We start from the raw sequence: 16,483 nt of genomic DNA, 5'->3' as shown, positions 1-16,483 counted from the left end.
ACAGAGGGGAGCCTTTTCACCCTCTGCTCTCAGCAGCACAGAGCAGGAAAATGACCCCGAGACAGAGTTCACTCAGCTAAAAGCAAACATCTCATATACCTTGAGGTGCATTAATGAAAACAACAGGATTTCCACGGTCTGCTCCTGGCCAGGTACAGCTTGGACAGGAGCACAGGGCTCCCCTGGGTGCCCTCAAGTTTGCTAACATGGGCTTTCGTGCAGGATCTGGAGATGACTTCTCACAGAGTGCTCAAACTGCAGCTAAGCTTTCATGTCACAGAGCAGACAGGCAGGATGCCAGGCCAGGCCCACCTACAAGAGTGCAGGCACACTGAAAGGTTATTGGGAGTAACGTGCACAACTGCATCAATGTGGGAGTTCCCAGAAGGTTATGGTATAGCAAATAATCACACAAAAGCTTGCATGTGGGGTAGAGAGGGCCACAGCTGGCCCCAAAGGAGCAGGGACTTCCTGCAGGGGAACAGAACAGCCAGAAACAGGTAAGAAAAGAAAAACAAAAAAAAAGAGAGTTGGACATAACTGGTCACGTGAACACTGCTCCAAAATTACTTTAGGTGACTCAGAGTAAGTGTGCCTTAATTTTCCGCCTTTTCAGTGCTGCCACGTTCCCATGTTGGGAGGGAGCCCAGTGGATCGCCCAGACCTGAGGCAGGATTAGCCATGCCTGCACCACCCCCAGTCACACTAAACAACCCAAGGAGTCTACTGCTTCTGCCAAGGATGTAGCTTTCCTGGGAGCAAGGGCTGCACTGGAGAAGCTTCCAGGGGCTAAGGGAACTGGGCAAGCTCAGCATGCCCCCTCAGCACCAAGCCCATGCACTACTTAATTCTTTTCACCTTGCAAGTTTGCCCTGGTAGCAGCATAGCATGGGGAAAGTGCAACTAAAACGAAGAAAATCACCACCCCAGCCACGTAGTGGGCAACTGCTGTTCTTCAAAGTTATTCACAGCTCTCTCAGGTCGCTGAGTCTGGCAGAAGTTAATCAGCATTTCCACCAGGCTGTGCAGTGTGAGACACTTCTGGCAGCAACAACGGGAACGTGCAGCCACGTTACTGACACTAGCGGCCATGTCTCTGCAGAGCTGTACAGCTTTCCACCTCTCTGCTACGAGGACCTATCTCTCCCCAAACCCCTTCTGATGGGCAGCAGGTCATGGGCTTTTTTTGCCTTTTTTTTTTTTTTTTTTTTTTTTTTTTAGTTTCAACTGCCTTTGTGTGCAGGGCCAGACCAGGAGCTCTCTCCCCTATGCCTTCTACTGTTCCAGCTCCATCCAGCCACAAACGTTCCCTCAGCATGCAGGGCTGGCATACCTGCATTTGTATTGAAGGGTAACATCCCCATCAGCCCACATTCTTTTCTGATTCCTCCAACTTAGCCATGAGTGCAGAAGATTTCCCTTTAAACAGTGGCATCAACTCTGACTTGGGATGCAAAGAAACCCAGGCTTCCTCAGCATCTCTGCTCCAGTTTCACTGCTACTGCATTTCAACACTTTGCACATCATACAGCTCCCCCGTCCTCTCTGGCAGTAATTCCTCACTAACCCCAAAGGGGCCCAAAGCTGGGTTGGCAGCCAAGGTGGCATCAGGGCTGCAGCCCTTTACCACCCGCACAGCAGCTGTCTCCACCTGTGTCTAGGATCCCAGTTGGATTTTAGGGGCTTTCTCCCCTTGTGTCCCCACCTACCTCCACCTTCTGCTCCTGGCAACTGTCTGAAGACCTCAGAGCACATCCAGCTATTCCCCAGAGCCACAGAAGGTGCTGGGTTTGTCTGCCATGATCTTTATTTGCTGAGCACAGGTGCCCTCAGTCTGCTCTTACAGTCTCCCGCTTCTGACTCCTAATGAGGCTGAGACTCCATCCCAAAGGCTCTCCAGGTGCTAATTGAATCCACCTTCCCCTTGTGCTACAGACCTGGGGGCACAGCACACAGGTCTCAGCAGTGGGCAGCTTGGTTTAAGGCCACATCTGTAGGGAGAGCAGTTGCTCTGGCTGCCACAGCTGGCAGGTAACAGGGCTCTTGGCAGATGCAAAGGCCTTCCCTCACCTGTCATCTACCTCACACAGAAGTAACATTTTCTTGTGTGTGATGCTGAGGGCTTGGTTTAGCTGCCTGAGCATCTGCCCAGCACCAAAGGACATGTGAGACAGTCCAGGGGGCTGTCAGAGACACCAGAGGATCCTGGCAGACCTATGTCCTTCTGGAGGCCAGGTGGAGCACCCCAGGCTATCTTGAAGGGCTCTGGTCCCTTTGTTCAGGCAGCTGTAGCAGCCCAGTCCTTGCTATAGCAAACCCATATCCAGATCGATGCTTTCCTACTTCCATTTCTACAGAAAAGCATTTGTTTTCAAGTATCACCTCTTCCCCACCAGCCAGAATATTCCCCTGGAAAACCACACTTTGGAGCCCTCCGGGGCTGACCAGTGGGGAGCAGAGCACTGCTGCTGCCAGCTGCAATGGGTTTAGCCATCCATATATTTAGTGGGCTGGGGTAGAAACAGGTGCCCTGTCCCAGGACACAGACCTCTCTGTGCAGAGCCAGCCCTGGCATCTACTCTCGGGGCACTCCAGCTGCTGAGCCAGGTCTGCTCCCAGTCAAGTGTTCTCTCAGCAGCTTTCACTTGCCCGGAAAGCTTAAAAAGGCACAAGTTTGATGTGTTTTCCTTCCCTGCACAGATGATTCACTTTTCTCTGTAAACAGTGGGTGGATCCCAGCTGGATTTCCGGGAGCAACACGGTGCTCATTCTGGGCTCAGGGAGCAGCAGCTCCACGCCTTCTTCTCCTCATCCTTCCAGTCTGTCCTGCTGGGAAGCACAAGTGCAGGAGCAAACCTGTGGTTCACACACACCTGCAAAACGCTTATGGAGTGTGGAGGGGAAAGGAAGCCCCAGTGTGCCCTGACCCGGGTCACTGGATGCAGGCCAGCTGCCGTGCACCCCTCGCTGCCGTGCATCCCTCACCATCCACTCAGCCTCTGCAGGCTCCTTTTCCCCTCCCCAAGCAGGAGTGCAGCCCGCCCGGGCAGGCTCATCACACCCACCTCATGCTGTCTGCAGAAAGCTCAGTGCTAAGAGCTAACTGGCTCTTGCCTCCCACTGTGCCCTACTTACAAGATGAGGGCAGCATCTGCAAAGTGGAGTGCTGGCAAAGCCCAAAATCTTTTATCTTTTTTTTTCCAAGGGACTAATTGCAAGGCTAACCAAAAGGAATTACTTAAGGAAGAGCTGACATTTCCCTTGGTATTGCTCATAGGGCATTTGTGAGCGTGGAGCAGTGTGGGAACCAGCATGATGCTTGCCCTGTACCAGGCAAAAGTCTCTCTTTACACATAATGTGGTCCCTAATCAAAAATCCCTCTGCAGAGCTCCATCTCTTCTCAGATGAGACCTCGGATGGGGCAGGTAGGATCATCCCTATTAGGAGGGACGGTAGGGCCTGGGGTCACCAACCCATTGCCCCAGCGTAGGGGCAATCCCTTTGCTCCCTGTGCCCCAGCCCCGGGCGCTGCCGCGGGCTCCAGGAGCCCAAGGCGGTGCCGGGATTTTAGCCGCTAGAGGGAGGAAAGGGAGATCGGACAGGTGGAGATGGTGCACAGAGCTGCGGCGCTGTGCGACGGGTCCCACATCCATCCAGACGTGGACCCTGAGATCTCACCCTGAGGTACCTGAGCCCAACTCTGGGCAGGGACCGATCCCAGAACCCAACCTACTCCAGCTACGCACAAGCACCTGACCCTGGCAAAGGTCTTTTCAAACAGGAACATAATTTTGCACATCGGGGGAATTTAAAACTTGAGGAAATGTCAGGTGTGTGTACAGTGCATAGTGAGAAGCTCCCCACAATGTTTCTGAGGGGGGAGGAATGCTGAGTCCTTAGACATCCTTTTGTTGCACTTTTACTCCTGCAGAAGCTGTTTCCACCCTGTGACCTTCTGGGTGACTCCTTTGCTCCTGCCAGCCCCATCACCAGTGGAAAACTCCAGCCCTGCCACCTTTCCCCCAATCACTCTGCCACACCTGCCAAAAACGGGCTTCTGCAGGTGCTGGAGCAGCATTTGGATTGCTTCCAGTCCTCCATCCTCCTCACATGCTGCTCTTCTCCTAGCCTAAATTCCTGGAGCAGACTGTCATATCAAATCCTGCCCCGACTGCTAATGGAAAGCTTGGATGGAGGACCAGCCCCAGCCTGGTGCTCTCAGGAGATGCTGAAAGGCAACACCCCGCTTTGCCATTTCTGGTAAGAGGCTTGGTTTCCTCGCAGCCCCCTTCGCCTTTACTCTCGCTTCTGCTTCACCAGCATAGCTTTTCCCACCAGGAAGCCTTCCTGCCTTCTGATGGAAACCTGCCAAAGCCAGCAGTGGATGCTGCCTAGCTTCTGGCTGAGTGTGACCGGCCAGGGAGGCTCCGTCCTGGGGGGAAAGGATGTGGCCGTTCCTGTAAGCTGCATGTGACACCCCACACAGAGGTAGTGGGAGGGGGGTTCAGCTGGAACTTGTCCAAATGCAAATGCCTTCCAAGCAGTGACTCAGCTCTGTGGTTTTCCTCCCTTCCTTGCCAGCAGATTTGAGTCCCAAAGAGCTTCAGGGCTGCTGGAAGGCAGGACTGTGCCAGCAGTGGGGCAAGGGGGCACCCTGCCTCCCCATGGCCCCCTCTCCTCAGCCGTCCTCCATCTCCCGGACTTCTCCAGCTCCAACCACTAATTTTGCTCCCTCTGCAAAGCTACATGGAGATGGAGAGGGCTGCCAGCATCCACAGACCAGAGCTGGAGGGGAAACAGGAACCCTGAGGGGAAAAACATTCCGAGAAACTCCCTTTCCCCCTAGCCATGCTTCCGCCAGGACTGCCAGCATGGAGGGGACTGGTCTGTTCTGGCAGAACACACTTAGTGAGGAGCTGTGTGCAGTACCTGCTGCTTTCAGCATCTCTTCAGTGGCAGAAGGAGTTGCTCTAGAGGGATAAATGGCCATCTATGGTGGTCACACCAGCTGAACTCCTATGCATGTCCCCTGTTCATTTCCATTTATGAAATCTCACCCAATTTCTATCCAGGTGGCCAGAGAGCAGGAGGTCTCAAAGAATGCAAAAATTTGACGTGGGATAAAAATAGCCAGGCAGGTGGAGGGAGAGCCCAAGCTCAGAGAGACACAGCCTGAGTGAAACCCTGGCTGCACACGGACAGCCCTGCCAGGGAGAGAGGCAAAGCAAGTCCCCATAGCAGGAAAATACCCACTGCTGCCAGGCCTTTGCAGGGGGAGGTTTCTCACAGGACATTGCCGCATTCTAATCACAGATGAGCTCCTCCTGGTTTTGAGGATCAGACTCTATGGGCAAGGCTGCTCAGCTCTTTCAGTGAGGGCATCTCTGGCTTTATGTTGTCATGATTTCACAGCAAAAAAGTACTTGCTGAGGCCAAACTGCCCCAAGCACCACATCCCTCATCCCAAGGGCAAGGATGAAGGATGTGGTTTCCCTCATGTATGACATTTCTCAGTGAAGGAACAGTGGCTTGCAGATGAATTGCTGGCTCAGAGGAGAGGGAAAAGGAAAGACACACAAAAGCCACTGAATCACGCAAAGCTCGATGTTTCTAGGTTTAAATATGCAGATGGACAGAGCCTCAGCTATGGCTGAAATGTGGTATTAGCTCTGTATTAGACATCTGTGAGTCTACACCTGCCTGGGGAGGGGCAGCAGGAGTTGGCTGGGCACAAGCCTGGATCTGGGCACTCCCGTGGGCTTGTCTAGTGTCTGCTAAAGGGCTCAGCAGCCACTGTCACCTCCCAGCACCGCCAGCTGCAGCCTCCCTTCTGTGCACAGCCTAGAACTGCATCCTAGAGCAGCCTCCTCGGAAGGGACCACATCTCAGACAGCAGTGGAGTTGGGGAAGGCCTTGTCCCACTCCAGCCCCAAAGGCTGTGGCTGGCATTGGGACAGTCCCACAGGCTGCAGCTGTTTCACTGGTCCCCTTTCCAGTGTCCTCCCCGGGGCACTGAGCAGCTGCATCAGCTTTTGTCCAAAACCACACAGTGCTGTGAGGCTCAGCCTTTCCTAAGGCCACTTCTGCTTCCAGCAGTAACACTGTGAGGTGATTTAATTGCTGGCTTATTTCTGAGTCCTAAAATGCACCCTGGTCCTGCTGGCTGGCTTTGTCTGCAGTCACGGGAGCTCAAAGGTAGGGTTTTTTTAAACCATATTTCTTTGGACAGGCAGGAAAATCCATCTGCTGTCTCTTCCCCTGCCCCCTTCCCAGAGCTGGAAGGTGGATTTTCTCCATCCAGGGTGAAGCCCCAGCCCTGTGGTGGGCTGTCCTTCTACCTCCTCTCCCTCAGGCCCCCCCCAAGGGCAAATCCCCGTGCCTGCCCATTCTCCCAACACAGCAAGGCTGCAGGAAGCTCCCACTTCCCCCCCAGTAAACGCTGAGCTGCTGCGCTTCCGCAGGGAGCCAGGCCAGGCTGCTCCTCCCTGGCCAAAGGGAGACCGGGGGAATGTGGAGAAATGGTGACTAGGGACTAGGGAGTCTCAGTTGTGCCAATGTCACGGGGAAGAGATGGGTCCCACATGCTGCAGTGTGAGCCCCAGAGTCTGCTTCTGCTTGCCCATCTCTGCTGACCAGACCCATAAAAACTGGGATCTGAGTGGTCACCCCAACTCCAAGCACACTCCTCCTCCTCTTCCTCCCACAACCTGCATTGTAGGAGCTGGCAAAGTTGCGCACTAGCAAAACTGTGCACCCCCTTTCTCCCACCCATGCAGGGTCTGAGCTGCCCTGCTGTCCATCCCCCTGACATCAGGCCTGCAGTGACTTCCCTGTTTGCCCTACTTGTGTCTCTCTCTTGCCTGCTTCTCATCCTGTTCCCCAGCAGTTTTCCAACTCAGGAGCTCACCAGACTCTTCCCAGCAGGCAGAGTGGTACAAAGAAGTGGCCAGGCCAGTCATTGTACTGGGAAGGGGAAAACCCTTCTGGGGCCAAACCTTGTCCCAGGGAAGGCACCAGGAGTAGTGGCCAGATGCATGTCTAAGGTCTGACCGCAGCAAGGAGAGGTAATGCAGTCAGCACTGGGGAGCAGTTTGGTCAGACCCCATCCCTGATGGGGACATCAGTGTCATGGCCCTGGTGCTTCAGCGCTGCTCTGGAAGAGCTGAGCAGCCCACCAGGAAGGAGCAGGAAGACACCCAGCCCTCCAGTGCGGTACCGGGAGCTGCCAAGGCAATGGCTGTGGGGAGGGAGCAGTGGGTGCTCATAAGCTGTGCCATGCTGGGGTGGGACCTGTGGCAGGCGAGCGGGAGGGCAGCCCAGCCTTGAGAAATCGGAGATATTTCAGCTCTCTGATTCACGTAGCAAAGTTCCCGTCTGGCCCCACTGCGACAGAGAAAAGGAGAAGAGAGCAGCAGCCATGCAAAGGTGGGGCGTGGAGCCAAGCCCACACATGATGGCCTGAAAACATACCTTGAGGCCCTGAATTGCTGATGACCCTTGTTTTGGGGGCTTCCATGGATAAATTTCTGGCTCCAGCTCAGTCACCTCCAGGACAGAGCCTTCCAGGTGCTTCCCACCCCAAAAACACGTGGCAGCTCCCAAAAGACAAACCCATTCTTATCTGAACCTGCAGAGCAGCTCTCAAGCCCAGGCAGGGAGGTGCAGGCAGCCAGGCGTGTGAGGCACCTCACCACCTCCTTATCAATTGATTTGCCAGAATATTTATGGATTTGTTCACTGTGGCATAGAAGGAGCAGCGGTGTTCACCCCACCATCAGCTCAGTGCTGCAGCCTGTGCTGAGGCCCTAGATTCTCACTTCAAAACTTCTGGCACAGGGGAACCCCTGGGGACGTGATGTCATTTCTGAGCAAAAACAATGGTTGGGCATTCAGCGGCACTGGGGGGAAAGGATGGGAAGAGGATGCTGGAGAACAGGACTTTATGGAAAAGGAGTCCAACCCAGGCACATGTGCTCACCCACCAGAGCTGGCAGTTGCTGGTGGGGGTGACCTGCCTGGCCATAATATCCCAGGGAACATCTAACCATCTATCGATGTCCCAGGGGAGGCCAACCAGCTCCCTGAGGTGCCAGTGGGCATGCCACTGGGTGAGACACTGGCTGGCACGTTGCTGGGCCCATGGCAGCACCTGCTGCTGGCAGATCTCTGTGGGCTGAGGATGGACGCTGCTCATCACAGGTATCAGCAAAGTGTAGGTGAACCCCACTCCGGTGCTGTCATCACTTGCAGAGGCATTACATTAAAGAAGGGGGTTTTGGCAGGCTGAGGCCAGGATCTGTCTGAGTCCTGGGGGGGATTTTCACTCCCAGTGGGGGAGGCTGAGCCAGCCAGGCAGCCACCCTTGAGCTTGTGCCAGGGAGGCAGGACTCAGGCATCCCCTCTGCTCGGCTGAGGAGGAAAATCTCCCTAACCCAGGAGGGTCACAGAGTGCTAGGCACGAGCATTGGACACTCCCAACCATGCCACAGCTTCCCGGGAAAGCAACCCCCTCTGGCATCCACCCCTTCCCGGGAAGCAGAGGCTGCTGGGGGCCGTGGCCCTGGCACGGGGATGCTGGTTGCTCCCTCCCACGGCTTCCCCTTTTCTCAGAAAGCCTGGAAACCAAAGGTGAAAGAAGTGGGTGGAAACTCTGCACGCTGCCGTCCAGGAAGAGAAGTGAGTAAGTCGGCTGCAATATTTAACAGTGCCTCCGGCCCCGCCGCCCGCAGACCCGCCTCGACGGGAGCCGGAGCTGTCGGGTGAGTGCCGGGGTCACAGGAGGGTCTGCGCCGGACTGGGGGGACTGGTATGGCTGGCATGGGGTGATTTCTCGGCTGCTGCTCTCCCCAAGGAGCCACAGCTGCAAAGAGCGGCTCTGCCCGTGCCGAGCAGGGGGGACGCGGTGACATCTCACGGCCGATGGGAAAGCGATCGCTCCCGGCTGCGGGAAGCGGGAGAGGAGATGTCAGACCCCGTGTGTGCTGCAAGAGCATCTTCACTTCTATCCCTGACTCTTTTGGTAATCTGCAAAACCAGACTCGTGCTTCTTATATTTTAAAGGGCGGGGAGCGGGAGGCATGGAACAGTTCGGCAAACTTCCCAGGAAGACAAAGTGAAACCCTCTGGAATAATGCTCCAGCCACCATGTCAGCACGGTGCTCGTGGCTGTGCAGCATCCACAGGACTCCGCTGCTTGGTCCCAGGCACGTCCTGGCTAATCAGTAACTCCCGGGCTAATTAGCTGGAAATGCCAAAAGGAGGGCGCTGCTGCTTTTTTTAAGACGTAAAGCAATAAATCATTAACCGCTGAGCGGTGGCGCTGCCTGGGAGTCACGTCCCCTCTGGAGCAGCTACTTGTGCTTTGTCTCGCCCAGGAGCGAGGGAGAGGGGAGCTCTCCAGCCTGCCCTGTGTCCCCCACAGGAGGGAGGGAGGGAGGGTGAAAACTGGAATGGGCGAATTGCCACTGGCAGCTCAGGGCTGAACTGGTGCAGTACTCTGCAGTGGCAGGGTTGGTCGTGTGTGAGCTTCTGCTTCCCTGTGTCCTCCCATCACCTCCGACGTGGCTTGCCATGGGGAAGTCTGCCTGTGTGGCCGTCTCTGCTGTGTTCCACGCAGAAAAGCCCACATGTCCTGCTGGGCACCTGCTTGTGTGGGGTGTCTCTCGACTGACCAGAATTTCTGGGCTGAGTTCAGGAGCCTTGAGGAGCTCTCAGCCTTCTGGCTCCTGTGCTGGAGCCAATGTTTTCCCTGGTACCTGTTCCTGAGCTGGTCTGTCAGCTTCAACAAGCCAGCACCCAGCTGCTGGGATCAAGATCAGGTTCTTAAATCCAGACCCAAGCCCACAACAGCAGGCACCAGAGACAGCTGTACACCAGAACCAGCATGTGTGGTCACCCCCACATGCATCAAGCCAGGCAGAGAGGAGGACTTAAGCAATGCAGGCTGCCAAGGGCTCCTGCCCTTGAGTCAGGGGAGGCAGATTGCAGTGGGGCTATGAAACCCTCACCTGCAGAGCCAGCAGCTGATGCAATTCTCCCTGGGGCTGAGCCCATTTCCCAAGGCAACGGGCTCAGCAGGTGCTGGTTACCCCACGGCTCAGTGCTACAGCCTGACCCTGTCACGGCTTCAGGAAAACACAGAGTCAAGCTGGGGCAGGACACCTTCACAGTAACAAAATACCCAGCACCCAGGTCACTCCCACCTCTCTATTCATCCCTGCCCTCCCCAGCATTACCTGGCACCCCACCCCAGTGCAGATCCCCTAGAGGTAAGGGATAATCCCAAAGACATAGGGCCAAATCCAGCCCCGGCTTTGCGTGGGTGAAGGAATGCCAAGGAGCAAAGGCAGAGCACCCACAGGTGCTGTGGATACCATGTCATGGGGACATTGCTTTCAGGAACAGCCAGGAGTAAAAGCAGAGAGTTGAAGCTTGTCTAAGTTTGCATTTCAACTCCTTTCCCAGCTCATTCCCCAAGAGCTTTCCATTGCACCTGGATCAAACTGTTCCTGGTGCCTTTTGGTGATGGGGTACCCCAGTCCCAGCACCCACAGGTAGAACACTGAAAGTAGTTTGTCCCCATCTCGGGGAGAGCAGGGACACAGGACACAGTGGGATTCATGCCAGACAGCTGCTGAGCTGTCCCACACAGCCCTAGCACCCACATCACCTCTCTGGGGCCATGGAGCAAGGGAAGGGGGACAATTACCAAAGCACTATCAGGGAGGGTTTCTCGGGATTGGCCCCCGTTCTGCTCACCCTCCTACCTGCTTGAAACCCTTCCCCTTTTTTTGCAAATCAGCCCATGGAGGAAGATGGGGAGGAAGGCTTTTCCCTGGCCTGCAGGGTTCCTGAAAGCAGTGGTTGCTCAGAGTGGCAGAGGGCTGAAGGCAAGCAGGTGGCACTCTCAACAGCAGCCCCAATGATGTGGGGTAAATGCCTCAAATGGGAGTTTTACAGCTTAAAAAATGAAGCACAAAGGCTTTTCATGTGTTTAAACACCCAGGGACTGCAGGGTGACCACCCCATGGCATGAGATGGCCAAGGAGCATCACCAAAGCCTCCCAACCCTACCAGACATTCCAGGCTTGCAGGTCTGCTCTCACCTGGCTGTAGCACCTCTAGCAGGCTGCCTTCCTGCCCACTCCTTTGCACAGGTGCCTGCCTGCAGGGCGGGGGGAGAAGGAGGGGGGAGAACACCCCATTATTCTGAGCTTTGAAACTGAGCTATTGAAAACTCCCTGCCATGCCACAGTGCTCTGAGAAACAGTGCAACGGGCAGCTGGGTTCTTGAGCCACGTCTTTGACCCCAACCACCTGCTGCAGGGTGAGGGGACCCTGGTGTAAGCTCTGCTTTACTCCATCTCCCTCTGCTGCTGCCCCTCCAGGTAGCCCCTGCAGTTCTGCTGCATGTGGTCCCTGGGGTGTGCCAGGGCTGGCACCCTGAGCCTGGGACTCCATGGCTTTTGCAACAGGCTTTGGCTCCTTTGGGACACGCATCAGGATGGTGAGTTCATGCTGCCCCCATTGAACTCTAATTCCCTGCAGATGGATTAAAATAGAGCCCCAGGCCAGCTGTTGCTCAATCATGGAATTCACTCCTCGTGTGACAGTTGCTCGGTGCTTCCCCCACTGGAGCCTGTGATCCAAAGTCGCGTGTGTCATTTCCCGTCTCTTCTGCTGATCCATCAGACCCGAGGGCTCCCCTCCTGCACTGCTGGCATACAGGCAAAGGGCTGTAATCCTCTCCAAGTGGTTACTCCTGCCCGAACCACTGTTATCACAACAGTGCCAAACTATTGCTGAGCCAAGTAAAGCTTTTCAGCTATCAGCTCAGTCCCATGAGAGCTTTGCAGCCCAAACCAGAGGGTGGGGGCAGCGGGCAGCAAAGGGCACGTGCATAGTTGTGGGATGCACCACCATGTCCGAGCTTGACTCAGACTGAGACTGGTCTCTCCCTGAACCTGCTCTCTGAGCTGCCTGGAAAAAAGCCTTCCACTCTTCATTTTAAGCCACAGAATTACCCTGTGTCCCTTCCCAGTCCTAAGTGGGCAGAAAGCCCTTGCACCTCATGGTCCACCCATGGTACCACGTGCTACACAAACCATTCCCATCAGCTGGCACCTCCCCGTTCAAGGGGTTTCTGGTTTCAATATGAATGGAGCAGAGGATCAGTGCCTGGGACTGCAGGGATGCTCCTGCAGCTCTGAGCATCTCTCCACCACAGCTGTGCCCCTTTCTCTAGACACACACACAGAGGAAGAGCAGTTTAGACTGAGGGATGTGTGAGGCCTGTGCACAGAGCAAATACGTAGGTGGGATTCCCAACACACCTGCCAATACCAGCCTCAAATCGCCGAAATGGTGTTTCTCTTACAGCTCTAGCAGGTTTACAGAGTTCAGGGCTGACCTGAAGCTTTGCAGTGACTCCGGATGACTGAATGATGTGTGGAAGCAGTGGAAAAAAATAGCAGCCAACTTGAGCAAAGTTTCCAAAGAAAGCTGTGTCTGTCTGCACCGCTTCTGGGGCGAGAGGTGCCAGAGTCTTCTCCTTGTGGTAGCTTCCAGTTGCAAAAATCTGTGTCAGCTCAGTGCCTGCACTGTGTCAGAGACATGATGAGCTCTCTGCTATTTTTTCCTTCCTTGCAGATGGAAACACAGCCGGCTGGAGCCAGGGGAAGCTGACGTGCACTGGCTGCTTGGCTCTGAGAACTGAATTCCATAGGCGTTAAAGCCTCCAAAAATGCCCTATGGATTCAGTTCTGCAGCTGGGCAGCAAATCAGCCTCACATCTCCAGGAAGAGAATGCAACTGTGAGAGCTGTTCCTACAACAAAAGTGCAAAGCTTTGCTCCTGCATGGAGACCAGATTAGGGATGGAGGTGGGTTATGGCCACCACAGGAAAACCTGCTACCAGAGAGCTGGTGGAAGTGTTGGCTGTTTGTGGCAGGTTTTCTCTCGGGGAAAAAAAGCCCAACTATAGAATGTTTTCTTCCTTCTGGAAGTGAAATGGCACTTGAGAAAATAAATACATTGCTACCTCCTGATGTACTGCATGCGATTGTGAGCCTCTGCTAAAAATACACATTGTCAGAACAACAGCCTGGGTGTGCCCAGCAATCTCCTGTTCAGAGTCCAGGCAGCAAAACCAAACAAAACTTGGAGAAGATAAACAGGACAGGATGGGTAAAGTTAGGAGTTGTGCCCTCTCTCTCCCCACGGACCCTGCAGATGTCCCCAGCAGGAATAGGCACTTGGAGAAAGTATTTGTGGAGGCAACAGGCTCTCTTTTCACCCATCCATCATATACCTCTGGGAAACACTGGCTGCACCCCTTGAGTTTTGGGGATATTTCCACTATAACAAGTGTCACCCTGCCACCAGGAATTTATTGGCTAGAAGAGTGGCATTTAGGATAAATTACTGTGAAAGTCTGCTAATTTATGGTAGCATCTCAGCATCACCATAGGACAAACCCCACACTCCTTCTCACCTTGCCTAGAAGACGTGGTTTGCATGTCCTCCAGCATTTCACTCAAAGCAGCCCCTTCCCATGGCAGGCAGTATCCAGCTCCCACAGCCCAGCTGTGTCCCACAACAGCTCTGGGGATGGGGAAGAAACTCCTTCCAGCGCCCCATTGGAGGGCTGCACCATCCACACTGGGATCCGATGCACGAATTTTGGGTTCACTGCCCAAGGAAGCCACTGCTGCTGGAAGGACAGGGAGTGCAACACTCAGTGCTGCAACAGTTTTTCTGGTTCAGCCCTCTTGCAGCTTTGTCTGGCAGCAGAGCTAACCCATTTCCAAGAAGCTAATTGGGGAAGGAGAAATCCAGACAGTTGCTGAGACATTTTGGCAATTGGTTAAAAAAAAACCTGTTGCACTAAGTAAAAAGAAAAAACAAAATCCGCTTGCTTTCACTTTATAGCAATTCAGAGCCAACAAGGGCCTCCAAGTTCACCCTCACAGGCTTTCTCTATTGCTATGCAGATGGGGAATTCCCAGTTCCCTCCTGCATTAGAAGGCCTTTCTCCCATATGGCGGGTCAGGGGGAGCCTACAGGGGGACAGAGAAAGTCCTGTATTTCTTCTGTATGCTCATGAAGTCCCTGCTGGTCCTCAAAGAAGAAGCTGACAGGCAACAAACTGGGACAAGGCAGGGTACTGCCAAGCAGGACAAGCAGAATAACCCACTGTGGCTGGGCACATGATAGAAGTCATCCCTAACTTTGCAAAAGGTGCCAGATCTGATTGCAAGTTGTTCACACGACAGGTAGCTAAGAATCAGATATATAAGCATTTGCATTTGGGTTTTTAATTGTTTATAGTAATTTAAAAGGTACAGAAGTTTGCAAGCAAGTCATACCCAGCCCCTAACAGCCCTCCAGGCTTCCAACACAACTCTTTCAGCACAATCACTAAGCTGTGGAAGTGCTGTGGTTCACACAACTCCAGTAACATTATTGGAGAGCCAGTACCTTCAACCAGAGCCAAGTCAGACCCAGAGCAGGGCCTCAAGCAGCAATTTCAACAAGGACATGTGGCCAGCAGTACTGAGCACCAGGTTACCAAGTGTAAGAGGATGGGAACACCAGGACCTTCTGCCAGTGTGTAGGGAAGTGCTGCATACAGGCATCACGTGGTGATTAAGCACAATGGTATGGTCATAAACAGCAGTGACAAGATATGCAGACAATTGCTCTTTAGAGTATTCAAGAACCCCTCTGTCCTCTGGGACCTGCGTTGCCCTCAGCCTGGAGGAAATCCTGCTTTGATCTCTCCAGGAAGGGAACCAGCTCACAGGCCCTTCCCTTGGACAAAGTAGGAAGAGGCCCATCTTCTCTAATCAAGGGCTACTGTCTGGAGATCCCCCCACCAGACTGTGACCACTCAACCAAACCAGTGGAAACCAAATGTTCATTTCAAAACCAGGACCAATGAGCTGATCCAACAATCAAGTGTCATGTGGCTTCTTCAAAGGATGGGCATTGTGTATCAAACAGAGTAAAGCTGCCATAAGCTTGTGGAGGATGGGGAGCAGTTAAAAATCAACAGAAGTGGTGGCATCCACTGCTTGTGCTACTTGTCAAATGCACCAAGAACAGCTGTCAACTGGCTCCCATGAGGGCACTGGAGCACCTGTCCATTGGGGGACTGGCTGCGTCAATGTCTCAGTTTCTTCTTCTTCTTACGGTTCCGGTCTTCACTGCTGTCATCTGCCTCACTGGCACTGGGGGTCACAGCCTGCTGGATGACTTTTTTTTCCACTGCATATTCCTGCTCTTCTATCTTGGGGTCTCCCTTGACCAAGAACTCTCCTTTCCGATAGGATATGGAGACATTGGTCCGTGGGTAGGTGCCATAAACCCTGCGGAGATCATCCTTCACAAATTCTGGGAGGTCTTTCCTTGGTCCAAACACCTTTCCAAGCTTGCCCCATTGAAGCTCCCCTCTCATTGTAAAGCCTTCTGGCCACGTGTCTCGATACTGATCTGACCTCTGGTAGGCAGCGTATGGATGGTAGTTTGCATAGGGATTGTAGAAAGGGATGGGAACCATGGGAGGGAAGTGCCATGTGTAGTATGGATGGATATAGGGATTGGAGGCACTATAGAGATGATGATACTCCACCTGACCACCTGAATAGTCAGGGTAGCTGTTCTGGTCCACCACAAAGGTGATGGGTCGACTGCAGAAGTTGTGCATGTGGATGGGAGGGAACATCACGGAGCTGGTCATGTCTTCTGCTCTCCCAGGCCGCAGTGGTGGGTAGGCATAGGCAGAAGGTGGGATCATGGCTGGGTAATATTCCCGTGGCACAAAGCTGGACTGGTACATTGTACAGGAGCCTGGGGCTTTACACAGCAGGCACTTCTCCGGAGAAGTTGCTGTGAGGACAGGAGGGGAAGAGAAACAATTTACATTGGTTATAAAAGTATTCCAGAACCAGGCTGAATAAGGAGATATGCCTAGCACTGTAAGCATATCAACTAATTAATAATTAATAAAAGGAGCTCTTTGCAGCTTGCAGGGGCAGTAACCTGCCAAGAACAAGCAGAGCCACATTGCCAATGACTGCCTGTTAGCTGTTCAGCAAGACTCGCCATTTAACCCACTCATCTCAGCGTTACAGGGATGTGAACAAGCTGACAAAAACCACTGAGGGCAAAAGAAACCACCTCATGTCCTCATGACTTATCTCTGCACTGCTGGGAGGCAGCAGTACAGACTGCAAGAAGCTGGAGGCCCTTGAGCAAGCATGAAAATGGGGAAGGCAAGCACAAGTGAAAGAACAAAAACAAAGCAAGCAGGCAAAGAAAGGAAAGGACAACAGCCCAGCCCTGCTGCAGTCATTTCAATTGCCATCCTGCCTAGACTAGGAAGTCTTAAATAAATAAAAAGATCTTCAACTTGAGTCCTTGACTCTTTCTCCCCATCCTCCTAAAGCCCTGCTTCTACTCTGATAAGCAAAAGAGCTATAC

The 16,483-nt window shown here is 53.6% G+C and overlaps 1 protein-coding gene across 1 annotated transcript; it reads right to left on the bottom strand.

The window, feature by feature from the left end:
- Window positions 1–14,299: 14,299 nt before the first annotated feature.
- Window positions 14,300–15,885, bottom strand: C8H10orf95 (chromosome 8 C10orf95 homolog). Its single transcript, XM_032694470.1, has one exon. It carries the CDS (start codon window positions 15,837–15,839, stop codon window positions 15,165–15,167), a length of 675 nt encoding a protein of 224 aa, XP_032550361.1. The 5' UTR covers window positions 15,840–15,885; the 3' UTR covers window positions 14,300–15,164.
- Between the last annotated feature and the right edge of the window lie 598 nt (window positions 15,886–16,483).

Source organism: Chiroxiphia lanceolata, chromosome 8 (genome assembly GCF_009829145.1).
Source record: "Chiroxiphia lanceolata isolate bChiLan1 chromosome 8, bChiLan1.pri, whole genome shotgun sequence".
Classification (NCBI taxonomy): Eukaryota; Metazoa; Chordata; class Aves; order Passeriformes; family Pipridae; genus Chiroxiphia; species Chiroxiphia lanceolata.
The sequence above is the reverse complement of the archived record's forward strand: the minus strand, read 5'-3'. Positions and strand labels throughout refer to the sequence as shown.

What these genes read in the sequence shown, in the direction of transcription:
- C8H10orf95 (XM_032694470.1), bottom strand. Translation starts at nt 15,839, where the DNA reads ATGTACCAGTCCAGCTTTGTGCCACGGGAATATTACCCAGCCATGATC.